Source organism: Bubalus kerabau, chromosome 13, assembly GCF_029407905.1.
Source record: "Bubalus kerabau isolate K-KA32 ecotype Philippines breed swamp buffalo chromosome 13, PCC_UOA_SB_1v2, whole genome shotgun sequence".
Taxonomy (NCBI): domain Eukaryota; kingdom Metazoa; phylum Chordata; class Mammalia; order Artiodactyla; family Bovidae; genus Bubalus; species Bubalus kerabau.
Window position 1 is genome coordinate 28,742,204 of NC_073636.1, and position 27,926 is coordinate 28,770,129.

A 27,926-nucleotide genomic window follows, 5' to 3' on the forward strand; every position below is an offset into this window, starting at 1 on the left:
GAAATGGCAACCCACTCCAGTATCCTTGTCTGGAAAATTCCATGGACAGAGGAGTCTGGCAGGCTGTACTCCATGGAGTCACAACTGAGCACACACACACACTTGGGTTGTTAACCTCTCAGAACCATGATGTCTCCAACTAGAAAATGACCAACTAACTAATCCCCAAGATTTCTCCAACCTCAAAGAATCTGGTACTTCAGACACTACTGACCAGGGGATTTTTGTGGAAACTAACACCTGTGACTGGTGATTTGGTATGTAAGTGAATATTGAAACACTGTATATGTCTCTGGTAAATAAGCTGTTAACAAACGACTTACTGAGGCAGTTCCCTCTCACCTCTAGGAGTCATTTTTACAAATTTTACAAAAGAAACCTTCCATACCGTGTCATCTTCCTCCTCTTTTCTTTCTCATCCCTGCCTCCAGAACAGACAAACATCGTGGCAACTCTGGTCCCTCTCCCAGCTATTGCTACAGAGTGCTTCACATCACAAGGAAATGTCTAATTACCGACCAGCACCTAAAGGACTGGCCTCTGCCTCTTATCAAAAGACCAAAGCAAATAACTGTAGACTTGAACACTGTTTAATCTTAGCTGTGTTTGGCGTTCATGATATATGAAGATGGACAGCAATTTCCTGGAGCCAGAAGAGTGATATTTCAAAATGTATAGACTGACAAACACTAGCCAAGTGCTACTTGGAAAGGGCTGTCCAGAAATAATCAATTGATGTAGTAACCCTGGGAAAAACAGGAGTGATTATGAATATTTGTGAAAGATCTAAGTAGCGCATAAATACTTTGTTATTGGTGTCAAATTTTCGAGCAGCACGAAGGTTATAAGGATAGAGTGCTGTGAATACACCTTGAGAAACTCTACCGGTCTTGGAGCCTCTGGAGGCAGAATACTACTGTCTAGCAGTTAAGAGTTAATAAGTCTAGGCTTGTGTCCTGGCTCCTGTGACTTACTTGCTGTGAGGACTCGGCAATGTCACATGACCTCTCTCAATCTGTCACCTCCCTTATACTGTGAGAACGAAAGCAGGACTTCTTCAAAAGCTGGGATGATCAAAGGAGACAGTGCTGGCAAGGTGTTTAGACCAGAGCTCAGAACATCACAGGCACTACCTCAATATTTCTGGTTACTTGTATTAAACCATCTCACTGACTTTTGTTAGGGGTTGGCACCCCGATTCTGAGGAGCCTCAGAATGTAAAGAGGAAGAACGGTGAACAGGCAGGAAACGCAGAAAGCTAGTGGAAGGTCCACACGCAGGAAGCATGGGAGAAAAAAGGGAACGGGGAGATTTTTACAGAACCCCTAACAGGAGCTTCCCACGTATTCTACTTCATTTCATTCTCACAAAAACATTAACCCCATTTCCATAGAAGTGGTCACCAGGACTCAAGGAGGCAGAGCTGGGATTCCAGCTTCCTGTTTGGTCTTTTTCATCCTAAGGATGGAAATACCACGAGGGGAGGAACTTTGTCTTGCTGTAACATTGTTAGCATGCAGTCCTATCTGTCTCTGCAAGCCCAGACAGACTCTTTCTGCAGGATATATGGAGGAACATACAGGCAGAAAGGAGGAGGAGGAGCCCATGGTCCTTCCAATGCACCAATGAAGCAACAGAAGTCTCTGAAGCACCGTCTGTGTATACAGTGGGGGCAGGACACAGGGACACAGGTAACCGGATGTAAGCCCAGCCCTCAGAGAGCCTTGGGTTTGGCCACAAAAAACTATCTAGCAGGAGGAAGGAAACAAACCATGCACCTGAATAGGAGAGGTGGTGGCAGCCATGTAAGGAGTGAGCCTACATCCCAGGGCCAGTTAGATAATTAGCCTGCAGGGCTGATGATGTCCCTAAGTCTAGTCTGAGGAGGCTGAGTCTCCCTATGGTCCACGGCCAGGAAGACCAGCATCAGATCAGTTCTCTGGAAAACCTTTCGTCTTACTTACTGCCTAGTCAACATCTGTTTGAGCCCAGATTGAAAATATCTTTTGTCTTTGGCTATCAGATGATCATATTTCAATCCACATCCTTTATAGAAATCAGTCATTCATCAACTGGCCAGTGAAGGGGAGGAAAAGATCTGACCTCTAAGAAGACAACTGCTAACCAAACACAGCCAGGAAAGTTTGAATGATGTGCTTAAGATCCAAGAGTGACTTTCAATGGGCTTTGGGAGATCTCTGGAGTGAACTCACGGATGCTAGCGCTGTTGTTGGCAGGAATATGGAGAAAACTTGTTCTGCCACCTCTGGAGAAACCGCATCTAGGACTTTCCAGAGGTTCCAGCTGGGGAACTCCAGTTGTCGCCCAATGGGCAGCTGGTTCCCTGGGGCAGGATGTGAGGAGAAGGCCAACTCACACAAACAGCAGCTCCCTGCCCTGCTGGCAAATGGGAAGGATGTGCTCATCGGGCTGAGATGGAGAATGGGCTCCAATCTTTCAAAAGACCCTGGGCTACTCCACACCGGATATGAGAATGCATCCTCTTGAAGAGAATGTTGTCAGGAACCAGGCTCATCTGTTTTTACACAGATGGAATTCTGATGACCAGTCCGCTGATCTCAGGAGACAGAAGGGGTGCTTTCCTTTCTGAAAGCAGGGGGAAATTTGAAACAAACAGTCCCCCAAAGAAGAAAGAAATCCGTTGTCCTAAAAGTAAGGGAAGGAAATGACTATCTCTCTGTTTAGACTTTTAGGAAGAAAAAAAAAAAAGAAGGAAGAAGGCATATTCCCAGCAGATCTATAAAAGCTGTAAGGAAAAGTTTTGGCAGATACCCCAGGAATAAATATGAGGGAAAGGTCTGAACCCTTCTTTATGATGAGAGATATTTATTTGCCTCACAAATCCTCAATTATGAATTTCTTACAGAAAAGATGTCCTAAGAGAACATGGGAAATAGAGCCACCTGGCAGATTTCAGGATAAATGTGTGATCTCTGGAAAGCGTCTCAGGGAATGAAATGTGATTTTTTGTAATGTGAAAAGTTCATGCTCGGAAAACTTTTCATTAGAGTCAGAAATTTTAAAAGTAAAATAGTTCATGTTAAAGAGTATTGAAATGGGAGCACTTTGAAAATAAACACCTTTTGGTGGCAGCTAAGAGTCTCTGGGACTCAGAAAAAAAAAAAAAAGGACTCACTGGCACTCTTAGCAAAGGGTGAAGAGTACAAAGATAATTAAAAAGAAAAATAGAGGGAGGAGGAGAGAGAGAATTGAGCAACTTATTTAAAAAATTAACAGCATCTCAAAAGAAACCTGGAATAGCAATACTCATATCAGACAAAATAAACTTTAAAAAATAAAACACTGTTACAAGAGACAAGGAAGGACACTACATAATGATCAAGGGATCAGTCCAAGAAGATATGATTGTAAATATCTGTGCACTCAACATGGGAGCACCTCAATATATAAGGCAAATGCTAACAGTCATAAAAGGGGAAATCTACAGTAACACAATAATAATGGGGGACTTTAACACCCCATTTACACCAAAGAACAGATCAACCAGACAGAAAATAAGGAAACACAAGCCTTAAATGACACATTAGACCAGGCAGACTCAACTGATATTTATAGGATATTCCATCCAAAAACCAGTAGGATACACTTTCTTTTCAAGTGTGCGTGGAATACTCTCCAGCATAGATCACATCTTGGATCACAAATGAAGCCTTGGTAAATTTAAGAAAACTGAAAACATATCCAGCGTCTTTTCAGATTACAGCCCTATGAGAGTAGAAATCAATTACAGAAAAAAACTGAAAAAACCCACAAACACATGGAAGCTGAAGAATATGCTACTAAATAACCAAGAGATCACTTTAGAAGTCAGAGAGGAAATAAAAAATACTTAGAAACAAATGATAAGGAAAACACAACAACCCAAAATCTATGGGATGCAGCAAAAGCAGTTCTAAAAGTAAAATTTACAGCAATACAATCCTACCTCAAAATACAAGAAAAATCGTAAATAAACAACCTAACTTTACAGATGACACCACCCTTATGGCAGAAAGTGAAGAGGAACTAAAAAGCCTCTTGATGAAAGTGAAAGTGGAGAGTGAAAAAGTTGGCTTAAGCCAACAAGTTCAACATTCAGAAAACAAAGATCATAGCATCTGGTCCCATCACTTCATGGCAAATAGAGGGGGAAACAGTGGAAACAGTGTCAGACTTTATTTTTTTGGGTTCCAAAATCACTGCAGATGGTGACTGCAGCCATGAAATTAAAAGACGCTTACTCTTTGGAAGGAAAGTTATGACCATCCTAGATAGCATATTGAAAAGCAGAGACATTACTTTGTCAACAAAGGTTCGTCTAGTCAAGGCTATGGTTTTTCCAGTGGTCATGTATGGATGTGAGAGTTGGATTGTGAAGAAAGCTGAGAGCCGAAGAATCGATGCTTTTGAACTGTGGTGCTGGAGAAGACTCTTGAGAGTCCCTTGGACTGCAAGGAGATCCAACCAGTCCATTTGGAAGGAGATCAGCCCTGGGATTTTTTGGAAGGAATGATGCTAAAGCTGAAACTCCAGTACTTTGGCCACCTCATGCGAAGAGTTAACTCATTGGAAAAGATGCTGAAGTTGGGAGGGATTGGGGGCAGGAGGAGAAGGGGATGCCAGAGGATGAGATGGCTGGATGGCGTCACTGACTCGATGGACTTGAGTCTGAGTGAACTCCGGGAGTTGGTGATGGACAGGGAGGCCTGGGGTGCTGCGATTCATGGGGTCGCAAAAAGTTGAACACAACTGAGCGACTGAACTGAACTGAACTTTACACCTAAAGCAATTAGTAAAAGAAACCCTGCCCTGTAAAAAAAAAAAACAAAAAACAAAAGAAAACCCAAAGTTAACAGAAGGAAAGAAATGATAAAGATCAGAGCAGAAATAAATGAAATAGAAATGAAGAAAACAATAGCAAAGATCAATAAAACTGAATGCTGGCTCTTTGAGAAGATAAACAAAATTGATAAACCTTTAGCCAGACTTATCAAGATAAAAAGGGAGAGAACTCAAGGCAATTAAATTAGAAATGAAAAAAGAGAAGCCACAACAGACAGCACATAAATACAAAGGATTGTAAGAGAAGATTCCACTACAAACAACTGTATGCCAATAAAATGGACACTCTGGAAGAAATGAACAAATTCTTAAAGAAGTACAACCTTCCAAGACTGAGCCAGGAAGAAACAGAAAATATGAACAGACCAATCACAAGTAATGAAATTGAAACTAATTAAAAATCTTCTGAGAAAAGTCCAGTACTAGATAGCTTCACAGGCGAATTCTATCAAACATTTAGAGAAGAGTTAATACCTATCCTCAAACTCTTCCAAAAATTGCAGGGGGAGAAACACTCCCAAGATCATTCTATGAAGCCACCATCACCAGATACCAAAACCAGACAAAGATATCATAAAAAAGAATATTACAGGCCAATATCACTGATGAACATAGATGCAAAAATCCTCAATAAAATATTAGCAAACTGAATGCAAAAATACATTTAAAGCACTACACACTATGATCAAGTGGAATTTATCCCAGGGATGCAAGGATTCTTCAATATCTGCAAATTAATCAGTGTGATACATCACAGTAACAAACTAAAGAATAAAAACCACATGATCATTTCAATAGATGCAGAAAAAGCTTTTGACAAAATTCTACACTTAATTTATGATAAAAATTCTCCAGAAAGTGAGCACAGGGGGAACCTACCTCAACATAATAAAGGCCATATACAACAAACCCACAGCAAACATTATTCTCACTGGTGAAAAACTGAAAGCATTTCCTCTAAGATCAGAAACAAGACAGGAGTGTCCACTCTTACCACTATTATTCAACATAGTCTTGGGAATCCTAGCTATAGTAACCGGAGAAGAAAAAGAAATCAAAGGAATCCAAATTGGAAAAGAAGTAACTGTCACTGTTTGTAGATGACCTAATACTACACGTAGAAAATCCTAAAGATGCCGCCAGAAAACTACTAGAGCTCATCAATAAATTCAGTAAGGTTGAGTTCAGTCGCTCAGTTGTGTTCGACTCTTTGAGACCCCATGAATCGCAGCACGTGAGGCCTCCCTGTCCATCACCAACTCCCGGAGTTTACTCAAACTCATGTCCAGCCTTTGACTGTGTGGATCACAATAAACTGTGGAAAATTCTGAAAGAGACTGGAAACCAGACCACCTGACCTGCCTCTTGAGAAACCTATATGCAGGTCAGGAAGCAACAGTTAGAACTGGACATGGAACAACAGACTGGTTCCAAATAGGAAAAGAAGTACGTAAAGGCTGTATATTGTCACCCTGCTTATTTAATTTCTATGCAGAGTACATCATGAGAAATGCTGGGCTGGAAGAAGCACAAGCTGGAATCAAGATTGCCGGGAGAAATATCAATAACCTCAGATACGCAGATGACACCACCCTTATGGCAGAAAGTGAAGAGGAACTAAAAAGCCTCTTGATGAAAGTGAAAGAGGAGAGTGAAAAAGTTGGCTTAAAGCTCAACATTCAGAAAATTAAGGTCATGGCATCCGGTCCCATCACTTCATGGGAAATAGGTAGGGAAACAGGGGAAACAGTAAAGTCATAGGATACAAAATTAAAACAGAAGGGTGAAATTTAATTCTAAGCTTTACCAAATCCCCAAACCTACATATAACTTAATCATTCTTCCTTCCCTCTAATTTCAATGGAAGAGGTGTTACAACTTTGATCTAAAGGCAATGCTTACATGTGCTCTGACATTTTTTTTTTCTTTTGCAGTGATTTGTTTTCTAGATCATACTTTATTTCCTTCTCTTGAATTCTTTTTTCATTAGTTAGACATTCTCTAGTTTTCTATTTTAAGAATGAATCTTCCTGATTTAATCTTGCTTTCTGTTTCAGTTAGCTCAATACCACTCTCCATTCTTCACAGCCAAACTCTGCCTTCAAATATTTCTTCACCTTCCACTGACAATTCAGTCCTGCACTCCCTACTCCAAAACTCCTTTGGCCAAGGTTGCTCTATTGCTCACCTCTTAAAAACCCACCCACCTCCTTTGGATAGCCTAAAAATTTCACTCCTTGTTATTATTTTTAAGAATGTTACTTGAGATCTCAAAAATAAATATGACTAGAAAAAAATTAATATAGACATCTCTTGCATTCCTATATACTAACTACAAAAGATCAAAAAGAGAAATTAAGGAAACAATCCCATTATCATTGCAATGAAAAGGGTAAAATACCTAGGAAAAAACCTACATAAGTACTGATGTACGGCAGAAACCAACACAATATTGTAAAGCACTTATCCTTTGATTAAAAAAATAAATAAACTTACCTAAGAAGGCAAAATATCTGTATGCAGAAAACCATGATACACAGATGAGAGAAATCAAAGATGACACAAACAGATGGAGAGATATACCATGTTCTTGGACTGAAAGAATCAATACTGTGAAAATGACTATACTCCCCAAAGCAATCTATAGATTCAAACCAGTTCAGTTCAGTTCACTCACTCAGTCGTGTCCGACTCTTTGTGACCCCATGAATCACAGCACGCCAGGCCTCCCTGTCCATCACCAACTCCTGGAGTTCACTCAGACTCACGTCCATCGAGTCAGTGGTGCCATCCAGCCATCTCATCCTCTGTCGTCCCCTTCTCCTCCTGCCCCCAATCCCTCCCAGCATCAGAGTCTTTTCCAATGAGTCAGCTCTTCACATGAGGTGGCCAAAGCACTGGAGTTTCAGCTTTAGCATCATTCCTTCCAAAGAAATCCCAGGGCTCATCTCCTTCAGAATGGACTGGTTGGATCTCCTTGCAGTCCAAGGGACTCTCAAGAGTCTTCTCCAACACCACAGTTCAAAAGCATCAATTCTTTGGTGCTCAGCCTTCTTCACAGTCCAACTCTCACATCCATACATGACCACAGGAAAAACCATAGCCTTGACTAGACGGACCTTTGTTGGCAAAGTAATGTCTCTGCTTTTGAATATGCTATCTAGGTTGGTCATAACTTACCTTCCAAGGAGTAAGTCTTTTAATTTCATGGCTTCAGTCACCATCTGCAGTGATTTTGGAGCCCCCAAAAATAAAGTCTGACACTGTTTCCACTGTTTCCCCATCTATTTCCCATGAAGTGATGGGACCGGATGCCATGATCTTCGTTTTTTGAATGTTGAGCTTTAAGCCAACTTTTTCTCTTTCTACTTTCACTTTCATCAAGAGGCTTTTTAGCTCCTCTTCACTTTCTGCCATAAGGGTGGTGTCATCTGCATATCTGAGGTTATTGAGATTTCTCCCGGCAGTCTTGATTCCAGCTTGTGCTTCTTCCAGTCCAGGGTTTCTCATGATGTACTCTGCATAGAAGTTAAATAAGCAGGATGACAATATACAGCCTTTACGTACTCCTTTTCCTATTTGGAACCAGTCTGTTGTTCCATGTCCAGTTCAAACTGTTGCTTCCTGACCTGCATACAGATTTCTCAAGAGGCAGATCAGATGGTCTGGTATTCCCATCTCTTTCAGAATTTTCCACAGTTTATTGTGATCCACACAGTCAAAGGCTTTGACATAGTCAATAAAGCAGAAATAGATGTTTTTCTGGAACTGTCTTGCTTTTTCCATGATCCAGTGGATGTTGGCAATTTGATCTCTGGTTCCTCTGCCTTTTCTAAAACCAGCTTGAACATCAGGAAGTTCATGGTTCACGTATTGCTGAAGCCTGGCTTGGAGAATTTTGAGCATTACTTTACTAGCATGTGAGATGAGTGCAATTGTGCGGTAGTTTGAGCATTCTTTGGCATTGCCTTTCTTTGGGATTGGAATGAAAACTGACCTTTTCCAGTCCTGTGGCCACTGCTGAGTTTTCCAAATTTGCTGGCAATCCCTGTCAGATTACCAATGGCATTTTTCACAGAACTAAAACAGAAAATGTTACAATTTGTACAGAAACACAGAAGACCCTGAATAGCCAAAGCAATCTTAAGAAAAAAAATGGAGCTGAAGGAGATCAGGCTCCTTGACTTCAGACTATACTAGAAGTAATCAACAAAGTATGGTAACTGACACAAAAGCAGAAATATAGACCAATGGAACAGAATAGAAGGCCCAGAGGAAGTTCACACACCTATGGTCACCTAATCTATGACACAGGAGGCAAGAATATACAATGGAGAAAAGACAGCTTCTTATTCAATGAATGGTGCTGGGAAAACTGGACAGCTACATGCAAAAGAATGAAATCAGAATACACCCTAACACCATACACAAAAATAAACTCAAGATGGATTAAAGACCTAAATGTAGGGCCAGACTCTACAAAACTCTTAAGAGGAAAACATAGGCAGAACATTCTTTGACATAAATCACATCAGGATCTTTCTTGACCCACCACCTAGAGTAATGAAAATAAAAACAAAAATTAACAAATGGGACCTAATTAAACTTAAAAGCTTTTGCATAGCAAAGGAAACCATAAACAACATAAAAAGACAACACTCAGAATGGGAGAAAATGTTTGCAAACAAGGCGATGAACAAAGGATTAATCTCCCAAATATACAAACAGCTCATGCAGCTCAATAGAAAAGAAAGAAAAAAATTAAAAAATGGGAAGAGGACTTAAACAGACATTTCTCTGAAGAAGACAAACAGATGGTCAATAAACACATGGAAAGATGCTCAATATCACTAATTATTAGAGAAGTGCAGATCAAAACTATAATGGGGTTTTACCTGACACCCATCCAATGGGCTTCCTGGTGGCTCAGATGGTAAAGAGTCTGCCTGCAGTGTGGGAGACTCGGGTTCGATCCCTGGATTGGGAAGATCCCCTGGTGAAGGAAATGGCAACCCACTCTAGTATTCTTGCCTGGAAAATCCCACGGATGGAGGAGCCTTGCAGGTACAGTCCATGGGGTGCCAAGAGTTGGACACAACTGAGCGAACATATCCATCCAAAGAACACACGCATGTAAATACATAATCTGAGCTAAAAACCAAATTCAGGAAAGGTGTAAAGAGGATAAAGAAGATGTGGTACATATATAAATGGAATATTACTCAGCCATAAAAAGGAATGAAGTTGGGTCATTTGTAGAGACGTGGATGGACCCAGAGACTCATATGGAGTGAAGTCGGAAAGAGAAAAACAAATATATATTAATGCATATATGTGGAGTCTAGAAAAATGATACAAATGATCTTATTTGCAAAACAGAAATAGAGACACAGATGTAGAGAACAAACGTATGGACACTCAGTGGGGAAAAGAGGGGTGGGATGAATTGGGAGATTGGGATCAATCAATCAGTATCACTACTGATACTAGGTATAAAATGCATAACTAATGAGAACCTACTGTATGATTCAAGGAACTCTATTCAGTGCTCTGTGGTGATGTAAATGGGAAGAAAAGTCCAAAAAAAGAGGATATATGTACATGTATAGCTGATTCATTTTGCTGTACAGGAGAAACTAACAAGACACTGTAAAGCAGCTATACTTCAATAAAAATTAATAAAAAATTGGCAGCATCTGGTAAAGTACCCATTGAAACTACTGTTATGAGTTAACTTAGATGGTTTCTATTTCTTATATTGTGAAATACAAGGGCTTATTCTTCTGCATCCAAAATTCTGATTCGACGGCAATATTGAGAAGGCTGGTCTCAATAAATGGGAAGAGTGCAAAAAGCCTATGGGTGGGGACAGTGATTTCTTTATCACTGTTTAAAATTCCATCAGTTTCAAAGTCATTCACTTAGGCTATAGATGATCATTCTGTCCTGGTTTTCTTTAGTAGGCAAATATTCCTTTATACAGGAGGGCATAAATATATCAGTATAAATGGCTTTCATGTTTTTTTTTTTTTTTTTTTTAACCCCCTGATGAGAGAGCAGAAAAGGACAACCATGCTGTCTTCTCAGTATTTTGACTCAGGCCTGTCCTGCACAAGCCACGGCCAGAAACATCTATTCCACAGAGATTTCACAGCCCTCACCAGTTACACAGTCCTGTATAAACACACCCTGGCAGAAGGTGAGCCCTCTGGCAGTCCTGCAGGCTGACCCCGTCTGCAGGGCACTGAGCCCAGGAACCTGGGCATCATTAGATTTAAGAGGACAACAGAACTTGAAAAAGCTGAAGAGAAATACAGGGAGGAGGTAGAATCGAGAGCTGAAGAGAAAGGATGGAGATGGGACTTTCCTGCAGGTCCAGGGGTTAAGACGCTGAACTTCTAATGCAGGAGGCCCGGGTTCAATCCCTACTTGGGGAACTAGGATCTCACATGCCATGCAGCAAAAAAATTGATATCAAGTAATTGCAAAACATAAAGGAAATACATTTGAACTGTAGGAATAAAATCTACATTAAAAGATGACAAAAAGAAGAAAAAAACCCCCAAATATCATGTGATTGATACAAACTAAAGGGCTGTGTATTCTGAGCTGAACACAGCCCTGAACTATAAAGCTGGCAGGCGCCTATCAGATCAGTCCTCTGGAAGGAGAGATGGCAGATAGCTGGCACTCTCATTGTTACACTAGTTATTAATAAACTTCCCAACAATGGCAGGAAGTGCTGGCATTCAGAGAAGGTGAACGTGTGAAGAGTTGAGTCATGGACATGGATGGGTCCCAGACAGAGCAGGCCCCACGCTCAGTACAACATGTTTTCCCGCAGAGCGGAAAAGGTCAGAGATGAGTGACCCCAGCAGACTGCAAGGCTTTGTGCCATTTCTTTTTTATTTTATTTTTCAAACCCAAGATCCATCACCACATTCTTTGCAATCCTGCTCTTCACAATGAAGATGACTCAACTGCCATCTCATTAATCCCATAGCCCGATTCCTATTTATAGACACAACATGCCGTTCTGTTTTGGAGAGAGTGGGTGGCTTCTGCCCCAGTATTTCCATTCAAAAAAAGAACATGTCTCATTGTTCTATTTCTTTAAGAAAGGATGCACAGTGACTTTTTTTATTGTTGTTTGGGGGGAGGGATGGTTAATGCAACAATCCACATGGGGAAGCAGAACACAGCATCTCTCCTAAGAGAGTCCGTGCCATTTTCTTTAAATTGGCTAAAAGCAAAAACACATCTCCCTGAGCCCCTACCTTCACACTGAAACCAGAACTGTCCTGGGATGGCAAATTCCAGAAGCAATGCTAGGACAATCCTCCACTCTCTCTCGCTTTCAGAGGACCTGTGGAAAGGCCATGTGTGTTCAACATGCAGTTCTTGTGTCTTTTATTTTGTCATTCCATTTTTCCTCCCTTTCCCGTCATTTTTGAGATTTTAAGAAAAAGATGGTGAAGGACAGGGAAGCCTGATGTGCTGCAGTCCGTGGGGTCACAAAGAGTCGGACAGGACTGAGTGACTGAGCAACTAGGCAGAGTGACTACAGTGTCCCCTGCTCACCCCCACGTCCCCCGTAGTGGTCAGGTGGCAGGCTGGCTGGGTACCCAGAGGCGCAGAGCTTGTGAGGAGACCATGATGGGGGCAGTGGGTGGGGCTCTGCTGGCCTGGAAGGGGGGCTGCGCCTTGAGCTGCCTCCATATCCCCTCCTCTGGGGACCCTGAGAAGGCCAGGCCATCTCTCAGTAGATGTGCTCTGAGACAAGGGTCCTCACGTCTTTCAAAGCCTGCCCACCGGCACCCCTTTACAAATGGATTTGGGATTTGGTTCCCTAACCTTCCTAGAATCTGAATCTCATACAGTGCAATGTCAGGAAGTAAGAGCTTGACCCCTTTTAATCCAGCAGAGCTCAGAAGGCTCAGCACCTCTAAGGGTCTCTACTCAGATCTCCCATGGGACAGGCCTGGGTGTCACCACTGAAAATCTCAGGGGGTCTTGGCCCCTAGCCTTAGTAAATCATTTCAACTCTGCAGACTGTTTCTTTTTGAAATGTTAGCCCCTGAATGGGCCATTAGTAAGAGTGGACTTCTGACTTCTTTAACAATATCCGTAACATTTCTTCACTTCTTTAGCATCTGACACCTCAGATTCCTTTAAAATGACTGAAGTCCAGTACTTGGTAATGATGTGGCCTTGTTAAATAGGAAAACTGCCTTCAGAGTTACTAGAAGTTGACAATATTTTATCTCTGTTTTACATCAATACACAGTATGCAAACTCTTTGAGGAGAGAGGCTATAACTTTTAAAATGCTGTGCATAGTTCCTAGCCAAGTTCGGGAGCTGGAAAAAAATGTTTATACTGTAAAATATCACAGTGTGGTTATACGGCTCATTTACAACACAATTTGGAGACAGACAAGGGTGGAAGGATGAACGAAAGAGAATGAAGATGGATGGTATTTGCAGGAGGGGCCTGATCTGAAAAGAGTAACCTCTGAAGGTCTGATACCATCATGATAATCTGATGGAAAATGTTGGTGGTAGGTTTATGAGAGATCCTGACAAGGACCAAGATACCATATACTCTGGGAACACAGAAGGTTCTTAAAATGCAGCACACACTGGATTCTTACTAGTATCCTTCAAATTTTAATTTCAATAACTGTGTATCATTGACATCAGTCTTGGCGATGATTTCTTTAAATTTGACACCAAAACCAGAGGCGCCAAAAGTAAAAATAAACAAATGAGACTCAAGACTTCCTCGGTGGTCCAGTGGCTAAGGTGTCTCACTTCCAATGCAGGGGGCCCAGGTTCAGTTCCTGGTCAGGGAACTAGATCCCACATTCCACAGCCAAAGATCCCACTCACTGCCACGAAGATCAGAACTTCTGAGCGTGGCAACTAAGACCCAGTACAGCCAAATAAATAAATATTAAAAAAAAAACCAATGGGACTACATCAAACTAAAAAGCTTCTGCACAACAAAGGAAACCATCAACAAAGAGAAAATGCAACCTACTGAGTGGGGGAAAATGTTGGCAAATCATATATCCAATGAAGGACTAATATTCAAAATAGGTAAAAAACTCACACAACTCTATAACAACAACAACAAAAAATCCAATTAAGAAATGGGCAGAAGAGTCTGAAGAGACATTTTCCAAAGAAGACATACGTATGACCAGTATCATTAATGAAAAGAAATCCCGAATCATTAACCTTCAGGGGAATGCAAATCAAAACCACAGTGGGAAATGACCTTGCATCTGTCAGAACGGCTGTCATCAAAAAGAACACGTGTTGGCGACAATGTGGAGAAAAAGAAAGGGAACTCTGCGTGTACTGCTGGTGGGAATGTGAGCTGGTGCAGCCACCATGCAACAGTATGCAAGTTCCTCAAAATACTAATAATAGAACTACCACATGACCCAGCAATTTCACTTCTGGGTATTTATCTGAAGAAATGAAACACTAACTGGAAAAGAGATCTCCATCCCCATGTTCACTACAACACTATTCACAAGAGCCAAGACACGGAAACAGCCTAAGTGTCCACCAGTAGACGAAAGGGTAAAGAAATTGTGACTTTACCACACACACACACACACAATGGAATGTTATTCAGCCATAACAAAAAAATTACATCTTGTCATTTGCAACAAGATAAACGGACCCCGAAGGCATTATGCTAAGTGAAATAAACTGGAGAAAGGCAAACACTGTTTGATTTCACCGATACATAGACTCTAAACACAAACAAATAAAACCCATAACCTCCCCTGAGCTCATAGATAAGAAGAGACTGGTGGTTGTCAGAGGCAGGGGGTGACAGTGGGGGAAATAGGTGAAAGGGGTCAAAAGGTACAAATTTCCAGTCATCAAATAAATGAGTTATGGGAAAATAATGTAAAAATTTTTTTAAATCATGTATGGAGCAACTATTGGGTGTCAGGCACTGAGCTAGAAAAAAGGATTCTCAAGTGACGATTAGTTTTTCAAAATGTTTTTCAGGACTATTAGACAGCACCTTTTTTTTTTTTTTAATGAGGTACCAGGTGGGCTTCCCAGGTCAGAGATAAAGAACCCATCTGCCATAGGAGGTTTGGGTTTGATTCCTGGGTTAGGAAGATCCCCTAGAGGGGGAAATGGCAAACTACTCTAGTTCTTGCTGGGAAAATCCCATGAACAGAGGAGCTTGGTGGACTATAGTTCATGAGGTCAAAAAGAGCCAGACATGCACACAAATACAAAATATTTTTTTTTGTACTTGTGAAGGAAATAAAAATAACTGATCAAATAGGACACTGGGTTATTTGTATCCTATTTCCTGAATGAGAGGTAGATCATAGTTTTGGCAAGTATCATAAAAGAGTGTTTAAATCAGGTCCATCCAGAAAGAATGATGCTCTCTCATTTATGCAAGCCCATCACTAAAATGTAGGCCTCTCAATGTGCAGTGGAGAAGGGTTCACTAAGGCACCAAGGACCAGTTCCGTGGGCTCGGGGCAGGGGTGAGGGGGTTGGGATGATTCAAGTACATTACAATTATTGTGCACTTTATTTCTAATCTAATGTTGCCACTGATCTGAGGGAGGTACTGGTCTGTGGCCCAGAGGTTGGGCACCCCCAGTCTAGAGGATGAAAAGCACAGGTGGGGAGCCAGCCTATATTTTCACCTGGGGGGTGGGCAACCATCCCTTCCAGGTGGGACCACAAGGCCTCAGGAGAAGGCATCTTTTTCTCCTGCATATGGAAAGTCAGGGGCGCAGCAAGCACACACCTGGAGGCTGCAATGGCCCGATGTACAGGTCCTAGAAGTTCCCTGTGTTGGCTGATGGAATACTTCCGGTGCATGGTCTCTCCCTCCACTGACCCATGGCCTTTCCTAAGTTAGCAGGGAAACCTCCCCACAGAGCCTCCACCTCTGCATTTAAGGCCAGTTCTTCAAGATCTAACTCGCAGGGCTGGGTCGAGTGTCACACGCTCCCTGGCTTGGTCACAGGCACGACTCACACCTCCCCACCTTATCCTCCACCCAGCCTTCCTCTCACTTAGCTGAGCAGCAGAGGGCAGGCAGAGAAAAGCCAGAGGGCCTCGGCCCTATGCATGAAGCCACTGCAGAAGTGCTGTGGTCAGGGGACCCCAGTTGCTTCCATCAACTTCCAAACAGCTTTGCATGGGGTCTTCATCACTAAGCTAGAACAGCTCTAATATCCTGGGATAAAGATATTAGGTGTGGGAGTGGATTCAGCAGTTGATTCATCTCCTAGCCCATGGGATTGATTAATGTCAAGCTGATGGCGATAACAGAGAGGAATTGCTTCCTCTAAATAAACTAATTTATTAAATTAGTAAATTTAATACTAATTGCTTAGTATTAAAACTGCCTGGATCTCATCTCTGATGGTTGAGTAATGTCGTTTCATGTTAGAAGTTTTGGGGCTCCTGCTCACCCATTCCTCTGTACCTGCTGTTAGCTTTGCATCCCTGGAGGGTGCCAGAGACAAAGGGCCCCTGCAGATGGACCAGGACATAGGTGTAAAAGTGGGGAGAGGAGGGACTTCCCTGGGGGTCAAGTAGTTAAGAATCCTTGCAATGCAGGGGACATGGGCTCAATTCCTAGTTGGGGAACCAAGATCCCACATGGCAAGGAGCAACCAAGCCCACACGCCCCAATTACTGAAGCCTGCATGCTGCAATGAAAGATCTTGCACGATGCAATGAAGATCTCATATGCCACAACTAAGACTCAATGTAGCCAAATAAATAGTTGAAAAAAGATACTAGTTAGGTTCATTTGGTAAAAGCGGGGAGACCTAGGTTCCTTGATCTTGAGCTGTACACCCACCTCAGGCTTTTCTCTCTTCTTCAACAAGAAGAGAGACTCTCAAAGCAAGGTCCCCAGACCAGTGGCATCAACAGCACCAGGGAACTTGTTGGAACTTGCTAGAAAGGCAAATTTCCGGTCTCACTCAGTCTCATAGATCAGACACTCCAGGGCTAGTACACAGCTATTTGAGTTTAAAGGAACCTCCCAAGGGGTTCTGATATACCTGAGCTGGAAGAATCTATTCTCCTCCTGGGTATAACATGCCACGTGCAGAAAGAATGTGGATTTCCGAGTGGATATGAAACCACAGCAAGGATGTGCCCCTAGCTGAGGTTGGAGGAAGAGTCAGCCTCATAGGGGCTAGATTAGGAGGATGGTGGGCAGATGAATCCAGGCTCAAATCTGAGACTCTGGGCTCCCAGGTGGCTCAGTGATAAAGAACCTGCCTGCCAATGCAGGAGACACCGGAGATGTGGGTTTGATCCCTGGGTCAGGAAGATTCCCTGGAGGAGGAAATGGTAACCCACTCCAGTATTCTTGCCTGGAGAATCTCATGGGCAGAGGAGCTGGGCGGGTTACAATCCATGGGGGTCACAAAGAGTCCGACATGACTTAGCAGCTGAGCACGAACACAGGGGAGTGTCTCAGGGACAATCACAGGCTGGCCCTGCCCTCCCTCATTCAGCAGGGAATCAGGAGTGGCTGAAATTCCAGGCAGGGGTCTTGGACTTTGGAAGGCATTCTCTTTGCTACAGCATTATCCATGGTCTTCACTGGAACCCTGTAAGCCTCAGAAATAATGATTACTCGGACCATTGTATTGATGAAAACATTTTAAGGATCCAAGACAGGGAGGGGTTGACAGTGATCCTTAATGGTGACCTAGCAGAGGCAGAGCCAACTGTGTGGGGCCTGACACTTATATAATTTTGGTGGCTAAATGTATTATGTTCACAGATTTTATAAAACCCATGGCCATGTGAACACCTGGCCACGGGTCCCTCGGGACCTTACAAAGGCCGGTCAATCCTCAACCTTGCCCTTCAGGTCTGAATGTGTTCCAGTTCTGACTGGACTCCACCAGCCCAGAAATTAACTAGACAGATTTCAGCTTTTCTCCCTACTCCTGTCTTTTTCCTTTTTTTTTTTTAAGTTTCTTTTTTATTTTTAATTGGAGGATAATTGCTTTACCATGTTGTGCTGGTTTCTGTCATACAACAGTGCAAATCAGTTATAACTGTATATATATCCCCTCCTTCTTGATCTACCCCCCGCCCCATCCCAGCCCTCTCGGTCATCATGGTACTGATGAATCTTTTTCCTTTTTTATTTCACTTTTTATTGTCTGCTGCCACCAGCTGTATAGAAATGACTCTGGAAGATAAGGTAGGGCAAAGCCTTCTTGTTTCACTCTCTGGCTCAGAGGCAAGGAAGAGGACACTGGCCCCAAGAATAATCCGGCCGTGACTGTGTGGCCTGGGGGGTGACCAGCATTATTATACTTCTGTAACACTTTCAGGCAATTTTTGCCTCCTTCTCTTCGATTCCTTGCCCAACTCAAACCGCTCCCCTTCTTGTCACTTCAGCAAACGGTGTCCCTTCTCCTGAATCCAGCCAGACCTGAAACCTCAGGGCATTTCTGCCCCTCCCAGCTTTGCATGATGACAAACACTTGCCCAGGGCCCTGCAGAGACAGACTGCATCAGACCTGCTGATCCTCTCTTTCCAAAGGTGCCAGACAGCAAGACTCTCCTTTCCAAATGATCAAGGGTTTTCTGTACTTTTGAAAGCCTCAAGAAGTTCCCCTGGGAACACAGTGCAGGTCACTCAGCACCATGACTCGGACCTTCAGCCCTTTCTTAGGTAATTTTCCTTGAGTGGCACCCAAGGGATCCCACCTTCCGCCCCTGGAGCAGACACTCCTGCCAGCTGGCCATCAGCCTCCAAAAGGCTCTGGATGCTGCTCTAAGACCCTTGTGCGTCCTCCGCACACTGTGTGGTTCTTCCGCCTCTCCCCACCCCCCATATCTTTGGCCATTTTCTCTGATCCCTGTTGGACTGCAAACCTTGCTCTGGATGCCAGAGCCAGCTTCCGCCGAGCCTGCCACATGGCCCTGACCACCCCCCCTCACCCACCCTCAGAGCGCTCCGCCCCAACCCAGGGCTTGCAGCCCTGCTGCCCGGGGACCTCTTTTGGGGCCTGCTCACCTGAGGACAGGAGGCTGCCGCTGCTGCCGCTGATGATCTTGCCTTTGCTGCCCATGTTGGCCAGCTTGGATGTCTTCAGCGTCCCCGTCTCTGTCAGGTCGATGGCAATTTCGCTCAGGCTGCGGGCGGCATGGATCTTCGACTAAAAAGATCAGCGGGTTGGACAGATTAGGTGGAGGACACTCCCCTCCTGGAGAGGACACGCTGACTACAGCTTGTCATCCTGAGATCTAGCAAACAGCCTCATGGCCCGAACTGCAGCATTTTTCTGTGTGTGTCCCGGGGCCCATCGCTCATCCTCTGAAACTTTCCCTTGGGAGCAGATAAGACTCCAGAGGTGACTCACTAGGAATTTTCTAAACCTGTCATCCCCCAGGCTGTATGTACAGGGCTTACAGAGTGTGGATTTGGAGTCAGATAGATCTTGGGGGCTGGGGGCGGGTCCCGATTTGGGGAATGACTTAGGCTCATGGAGCCTCATTATTCCCAAGGATGAAACAGGGAGAACACCACCTACTGCTCAAGGTTTTGTGAGGGTCAAAGGAAGTCAGACAAGTGAACGGCTTCCCTCCCTTCTCCTCCCCCTTCTCTTCCCCTCCCCATGCCACCTCCTACATAGCTGTCAATAAACACTAGTGATTATACAGGATTTTGTGTTTAAAGGAGAAAAAAACAATTGTCACTTGGTGAATGATTTAAGAGATGTCTGAAGTAAGTTTAGGAAGTTTCAGTAAGTTCTAAAGTGGTTTAAAACTCTTAAAGTGTTAGCCATGGAGCTACGAAAACTCAGAGGGTTGGGAAGTGACCATGCTACAGGCCTGCAAGCGTGGTGTGCAAGCATAGTGTGTAAGCATGGTGTGTAAGGGCTTCTGGAACAAATGCTCGTTGGGATGTCTGGTTCCCACTAAGGGGCACCTGACACGGTGCCCTGCTTCCATTTTGATACCTAAATGTATGAGCACAAGTCTTCAGATCATGGTTAAGACTCCACTGACTTCACAAATTAACTGGCCCACTTTGGCAAACAACAGAGCAATCAGAAGAGGACTCTGTGTTCACAATTACATTCCTAAAAGTAACTGCTGCAGTGAAGCTTTCTGCTCTAGTTCCCAGCTCTGGAGGTGGAGATGGGTTTGCGTGCCCCCTGACAATTTGAGCGTGTTGGTTTTTTTTTCCTTTATCGGGAAATCAGTTCATGATAATTCCTCAGGCAGGGGCTTCTGCTGAACTGTGGCCTTCCAGAAAACAGCGATCAATGCTAGAGTAACCTGTACACGTGTCTATCTTTCTGTGGTCACTGGCGATATGCCAGGGATGCACGGATAGAACCAGGCGAGGCTCCCCACTGAGGTTTGCCGTTATTTGGTGTGTGTTCACCCCTGGCTGGTGGAGGCCCAGTCTGTCCCTGACACAGGAGAACCGTGGAATGTGGGCAGACCACTGCCTGGCTCTTCTCACATCCTGTGCCCACAGTGGTCTCCAGCAGGGTCTGTCTGGACCCTGAGACCCTGCCCTTCTCTGGCCTCCGTGTTGATGCCAAAATTGGTGAAAGACAATGACTTTCGACTGCCAAGTACTTTCCTCACCTAAATGAGATGAGAGTCTGAAAGGCAGAGGAAATGCTGAGATTTTTTGCTTTTTTTGTTCATCGGGTCTGGCTTGTCTTCTTTCTCACACTCTTCTATCTCACTGATCCTTCCTTTTTTTTTTTCCCATGATGTGGCTTGTGGCATCTTAGTTCCCCGACCAGGGATTGAATTGGTGCCCCCTGCCATGGAAGCACAGAGTCCTGACCACTGGACTGCCAGGAACTGGTCCCTCCTTAACTGTTGTCTCCTCTCCGACCTCAACTTTTGTCCCTACATTCAGAACCAGGCCGCCTTCCTGCGGTGAAGGCTTCCTTGCTCATGAAATAATCCCAGCTGCCAGCCCCTGGCAGGGTTTTCTGGCTTGTAGCAGAAAGCAGGAAGGCCTCCGTTTCATTTTGACACAGAATATCAATCACATGCACCTGGCTAAGTTGTATCCTCTGAGCAAAGCAGAGAAAGCACAATCCATCACTTCCTTTCTTTCAACACTACTCTCTTACCAAGGCCCACGCATCAACAAGAGGAGCCCACGCTTGCAGTTATGCAAGAATAACTCATGAAGTCACAGCCCAATTCACCCTGGTGAAGGATCCAGGCTCTGGAGTCAGAAAGACCTGGACTGGAATCTTGGCTCTTTCCAGCAAATCACAGATTGACCTTGATTTCCAACCTCTCTGATCCCAAGATCCCTGTTTGTAAAATGGAGCTCTTAAAACCCACATCACAGAGGTGTGATGTCAGGACTAAATTAGATAACAGACATCAAGGTAATTGGAATTGGAATTAGCTATAAATCAGGTCCTGGGAGGAATTTGCTAAGTGAGGTTCAATGAATGACTCCATTGGATATTTTAGGGGATCTCATCAATCTCGTGGGGAAACCCGTCCCCCCTCGACCCCATCCCTGCCACGCTAACCTTGGAGACAGGAAACAAACTAGGAAAAAGGGATAACATGTGTGCTTTTGAGGGAGATTAGCTTCTCAGAAGTTTTAGGAAATTACTGACTTCTGTCTGGAATGGAAATATCACAATGCCCGTGTGGATCAGGAGGAGAGAGGGCACTATAGAGGAGACAACTTGATGGGGAGACTCCCTCCTTGTAAAGTCAAGTCTTTGGGTCAAAGAGCCCCCAAAGTTCTAGACGTTTTGCTTGGAGGGTCTTGCTGTACTAAGTATCACTACAGGCATTCTGTGAGCCAGGTTTAATCGGCCTCTACCATGCTTTCACTTGGCTTTTGATCTAGACAGAATAAAGAATAGCAGACTGGATCAAGTGGGGAAAAAAGATTAAGAAGGAAAGATGTTAGATCTGGGGGCCAACTCAACAAGTCCTCAATCTGAATTCAGAGGAACAGTGACTAATATTCCCTCTAAACAATTTAAGTTTTCAAATATTTCCCTCTGAACTCCATTAGAGATTCCTTTGGCACATAGGTTGGCAGGATCCAGCTGATGACACTTCTGGTCTTTGGGGTCAGCGGATGTAATTTACCAAATGTCACTGGTGACTGTACAGACTCTCATTCTGAAGGAGCCACCAGAAAGGAACCAGTAGGGCTTCTTTCTGCTGTCTTAGTGACGGAGGCTGTGTGTGTGTGTGTGTGTGTGTGTATTCATCCTCTTTCTGCTCTGTCTTTAGTGATGCAGGCTGTGTGTGTGTGTGTGTGTGTGTGTGTGTCTGTGTGTGAGAGAGAGCGAGAGTGAGAGAGAGAGAGACAAGGAGAGATTTTAAGTGACTTACACCAGAACCCTGAGAGAAGAAAATAACCAAGTGCCAGTGTATGAGCACAAGACTTCTCGGTTACCTACCCCTGCTGACTCCAACCACCAGACCACACTTGTTTCTGGGGTTGAAAAGAATTCCTTGGGAGGCTTGGGCTTTGCTGAAGCACTTCAGAGAAAGGAATGGTTGGCATGGCCCACTACAGTAGAGTGTGAAGCAATGGCTAGCATGCCAGCCAATACTGGCTGCTCAGAAATACTTGGAAACACTTCATCCCAGGCCTGCCAACCATCACGCACCTGGAACCATCCTGCCCACTGGAGATGGGTCACATTGCTATTGTCTAAAGAACATTCCAGAATTGAAAGGTGTTGTAACACAATTCTTGAGGCAAATTTTATCATCTCTGGTTTGGGGGTACTTTTAAAGAGTTTAAACTTTATACAAGTGTCGGCCAGGGAACAGCATGCTCGATTAATGATGATAATAATGAAAGATAGCTCACATCTCCTGAAGCAATCACAAACACTGTGCCACTGGACAAGTCAATGATTTTGGTCAGGGGTTTCTTTGCTGTTCTTTAACTGAGGAAAGCAAGGAGGAGTGAGGAAAGACTTGTCCATGGTCACAGAACGAGAAGGCAGAATCCTTGGACTTCCCTATGGGGCAACCTGTTCCTGGCCTAATACCACAGGCAGAGGAACTGGTTCCAAAAGGAAATGCATGGGCTCTGGAGCACCTGTGAATATTTAGAGCTTATCTGGGGAAAATTCTCCTGCTCCCAGGAATAGGTGTATTTTCTTCAGCCCTCCAGGGGTTGCTGAGGTGAAAGTTCTCTATGGCTATAAGCATTTGGTTTGGTCTCTTAAAAGACACTTCTTGTTAACAGGTCATCCTTGATAGTTACTTTTAATTAATTATTCTTGGCTGCACTGGGTCTTCATTGCTGTGCTTGGGCGTTCTCTAGTTGTGCATGGGCTTCTCATTGCAGTGGCTTTTCTTGCTGTGGAGCATGCGCTCTAGGGTCTCTGGACTCAGTAGCTGTGGCACACGGGCTTAACCGCTCTGCAGCATGTGGGGTATTCCTGGATCAGGGATCAAATCCCTGTTCCCTGCATTGGCAGGCAGATTCTTAACCACTGGTTCACCAGGGAAGTCCCTGATGGTTACTTTTAAAGGTTTACTTGCTGTATCAGTAGGTTGACCTGTAAGCCTGCTCCATAAAGCTTCCCCAACTGCAGGTGAGACAACCTTCAACAGGGCTGTAGAACCCTAAGGATGAGCCTCCTGAATTACCCCAAAGACGTTCTAATGCAAAAAGCCAGCACAAGGAGGAAGAGTTTAAACAGCTAATCCTTAGGGTGAAGCATGTTTTTTCTTTTCGGCATTCAACACTGAGTATCAGTGTGTGTGAGGTCCCTGCAAGAGGAATTGGTAGTGGGGTTCAGGAGGGTTGTCAAATTCTCTTACCTCTCATCGTGCATTGCCGAACAGTACGGAGGATAGAATCAAGGTTCTAAGGTTTCGACCTCCAGCTCTTGCCACCGGAGGGCAAATCGCTGACACCCACCCACTGTCTCAATACAAAGCATGAGTCAAAAGCACTTTGGCCCTGTTTCTTTGGATCTAATCGGGCCTCAAATTCCTGTGCCAAAGCCCGTCATCACCAGCAGAGCTGTAGAACACTCTCATTATTCCTGGCAACAAAAATATTCCACCCTATGCCCACTCATCCCAGAAAATGACCGAAAGGGGGGTCAGGAAGAAGACCTAGGAGAGGAGAAAATGCGTTACAGAGGAGAAAGTGACCCCCACATGGGAAAGGCCGTGATTCGAAACTGAACGATGACTTCAGGGTTTGTCTGCTTCCTTCCTGCCCTATTGTCCTACTATCTTTCTCTTACCTCTCGCTCAACAGCTCTCCTTCCAGTCCTCTCCCCAAGCCAGGAAAAAAGCATCTCCAACCAGAAGGAAAATAACACCAAAGGGGAAGCCGCAAGAATACCAAAGGGCACCAATCCAATAAGTCTTGGGCCCAGTAAGCCCAGAGTCCTGCCACCTCCTCCCCTTTCAGGACTCACGGGGTGGGACAAAACCTCCCATGGGGGATGGTACGGCTAGGCAAGGGGCCACGGTCCATTCCCCACCCTTCCTGAGCCACCAGAATCCTGAGAAAGATACCGAGCCCATCTTGATATGGCTCTTCACCTGAGGGGTAATGGACGGGAGAGGCTTGGGTGGGGAAGGCGAGGGGAGCCCAGAAGCCGAGGCAGGAGGACAAGGGGCAGAATGTTGACAGAAGCCCTGTGTGAACTGGGGAGACGTCGTTTTCCCACCCACCAGAAAATGCACCCCTCCCCCACCCCGTGTCTGTGAACTTGGGCTAGATCAAACCTCCCTTGGAGGATGACTGTTTATCAAGGCCTGAGGCTCTGGGTCTACCTGAGGGAAACAGAGTTGTTGCTTTTTAATTTTTTTTTTTTTTTTAATGTTTCCAGTTTTGCATTTTTCAGAAGAAGAGTTGGCAGTTGGAAAAGCCTGGAGGGTTTTCACAAGCAATTATCCTCAACAGTTAGGTGGTGTCTATTAGTTGAGACTAGTTGCTTTTTATTTCCTCAAAAGGAAAACAACATGCCAGTGTTTACACACCGAAAAGGGCTTGACTGCTTACTCCTGGGAGAGGCTCTAGGGGTTTGAAAGCACGGGCAGAATTCCTACCTGGCTGTGTCAAATGGCTTAAGTGGCTCTGACTATTCTTGACCAGGTCACTGAGAAAGAACTGTTCTCTTAAAGAGTTGATCTCATTCCTGCCTCTGATAGCCCTAAAAGGCCAGTCTGTACCTGTGCCCATCTCAGAGCAAGGGATGCAGGGCCTCCCCCAGCCATCCAATGCCCAATCCTCAAACTACAAGATCCAGACAAGGACCCTGCCCTTAGGAGAGCTCAAGGCTCAGTGGAAGGTCTGGTCTCGGCAGAGGCCCTCCCCACCCCAGGACAGGCCCTTACCTTACTCTGCTTTCTGTCCAGATAGAACTGGTGTTGGCTAATGGCCATAGCCCAGATGGACTTGATCAGTGCTGGACACGCGTACCACGTGTGCACCGCGATGCCGCTGTGTCCAAATGTCCTCCTTGTCACCGAAGCTCTGGGAGAAAAAGAACCAGAAGGGTCAACCAACTGCGCTGGCCATGAAGGACTCCAGTCCTCAGTCCACAGCTTTTACCAAGAATCCACTGGGTCCAAAAGTTCTGGCATAAAGGTAACTGAAGGGCCTTGTGTGCACACATGTGCAGCTGGCTGACAAAGGCCAGCTTTTCATTTTATTAAATAGAAATGGATTCTATTTAAGGTATAGAATATGATGATTTGATCTTCATATACACAGTGATCACTGCAGTCAAGCTAAAGAATATCTCATCTCCTCCAATATTACCAGCATGTGTGCTTGTGTGTGTTTATGGTCAGAGCACCTGAAATCTGTTCTTAGCCAGTTTCCAGTATATTATTAACTATAGTCACCATGCTGTACATTCTGCCTCTAGGCTAATTCTTCCATAACTACCCCTTTGTACCCTCTAACCAGTATCTCTCCATTTCCCCTACCTCCTTGCTCTGCCCTACCCCCAGTGATGGCCATTCTTCTCTCTGCTTCTGTGTATCGACTCTTTTAGTTTCCATCTATAAACGAGACCATGTAGTTCTGTTCTCTGTGTCTGCCTTATTTCACTTCATAATGTCCTCCAGGTCCATCCACGTTATTGCAAACAGCAGGGTCTCCTTTTTTTTTCTTTTTTTTTTAAGGTTGAATGATACTCTGTTGTGCATACGCACCACAATTTCTTCATCCATCAATGTACACTTAGGTTGCTGCCATATCGTGGCTATTGTGAATCCTGCTAATATTTTGATTTACTGGCTCCTTAGGGATCAAAATTTGGCTAAGCCTCTGCCTTGTCTGGAATAAGATGGGTCATTCGAGGTCACGGGACGGTCTTTTCTGATCTTCAGCTCTCGGCACTGGGCCAAGACAAACTTTGGAGACAGGAAAAGCCTTTGACAATGCGCTTTATTAACCAGGCAACACTGCCTGTTGTGAAGGATGAGTAAATTTTCTTCTAATCACCACATCATCTAAGGCAATCAGGACTCCTTATGTTATTCTCAGGCAATCTTCCTTGAAAGAGCTGGTTTCAATTTCAAATATATTCAGAGGGCAGGTGGGGTATAAAAGTAATCAGGATAGGGAAGGCAGAAAGAAATGGGCCCATCCAATCTCTCTCCTGCTACCCAAACCACTTCCACATACACACGGATGTAGGAGATGTGGAGGATGTTGGACAGTGCAGAGAGAGGCAATCAGACTTTAAATGGAAGGTGGGAGAGACTGGTCCTAATGTAATTCATCACATTAATGGAATCATGGGGGAAAAGTTATATGATCGTGTTCTTAGTAAAGTGTATTTTATAGGATGGGTACACGATTTTGCAAGTGAGATCTCATAATGAGTGTGTGCATACTTGCGTGTGTGCATGTGTAGGGCAAGGTGAGGGGAGCAGTGGGGTGAGGCTTGGGGTATCTTATGTGCACATCAGAAGAACAATATGTGCTCCAGATTGAGCTACTGCATTTCCAGAATCTTGGGGGTGATCAGGACTTGTGAATAATCACATTATTTTCATGGCCAGTTTTTTTCCTTGACGGAAATTAGAAGCTGCTCCAATCATCTTCTCTTAGGGCCTCAAGATTTAACAGCAGGTGTTCTACAGACCCACTTTTAAGGAGGAATTCCAAACTGGTGGTAAGTTAATGCTACAGATTCTGAGCAGAGCATTATTCTTTCTTTTGGTTAAAACCAAAGGTAAAATACCAGCTCACAGAACACACAGTTGAAAATAACAGAAAAAGAGCCGGCGAGAGAGTGAGAAGGAAACCCCCATGGTCTCTGAAATGCGATGAGAACGCTCAATCTGGCTTCCACAGCAATGGCTGATCCTGGGAGTAAATACGTTTTTTTACCCCTCCTAGAAAAGGTGAATTAGAAAGGAAAAGTCATTTGAAATGTGCTTCAGTGGCAGCAGTGAGAGCAGAACCAGGTGAGGTGTATTTTTCAGGTAAGGTGGAGGGGTAGGAGGCAGGAGGGGGCTGGCCGGCCTGGGAGTTCCCAGCAGCACCTGAATCAGATGCTCCCAGAGTGTTTCTCACGCTCGAGTATGAGTTGGTCTCTTCTCTACAGGGTTCCCTTCGGGCTCTTCCCATCCCACCGACTCTTCTGTTTGGCCAAAACCTTAGAAATGGAATATCTGCCAAGCCCAGTGAACCGCAGACACAATGCTGGGTATTGTGTCAGGATGCATGTCCAGGAGAGAAAATCTTGAAGTATCTTCTGTGGCGGTCGAGCCACCCTCTGTACTCGCCGTGTCCCGGGACACTGGTCTTCAGGACACGATTCTGCCCCTGCTCTTGCCATCCTATAACTTCAGTCCTGGCTTCCTTCCTGGTTTGGGGGAGGGGCTGACTACCGAACCATCCCAACAAAGTACAGACTATTAGACGACTCTTCCGTGTTCAAATAAACAAGGCAACAGCAACAGGATGACACGTTTAACTGGAGGAGCGCCAGGAGTCCTGTAGAACAGCGCTTACTGCAGCGCCAGGCGGAAGACAGGGTTGGCGCTTTGGCTACACCAC

General features: G+C 44.4%; 1 protein-coding gene and 1 long non-coding RNA gene across 4 annotated transcripts in view; one reads left to right on the forward strand and one right to left on the reverse strand.

The window, feature by feature from the left end:
* Positions 1-27,926, reverse strand: part of FRMD4A (FERM domain containing 4A) — a 323,302-nt gene that overhangs the window by 43,621 nt on the left and 251,755 nt on the right. For all 3 annotated transcript variants that reach the window (XM_055543859.1, XM_055543862.1, XM_055543861.1), the window contains exons 13-14: positions 25,244-25,382; positions 18,924-19,065 (exon numbers count right to left, since the gene is read on the reverse strand). In XM_055543859.1, coding sequence (XP_055399834.1) covers positions 18,924-19,065; positions 25,244-25,382 — 281 coding nt within the window. The remainder of the gene's footprint in view (positions 1-18,923; positions 19,066-25,243; positions 25,383-27,926) is intronic.
* On the forward strand, positions 26,231-27,605 carry LOC129625455 (uncharacterized). The gene is made up of 4 exons (XR_008701450.1): positions 26,231-26,611; positions 26,973-27,036; positions 27,264-27,331; positions 27,472-27,605. It is a non-coding gene; the product is annotated as an uncharacterized LOC129625455 (long non-coding RNA).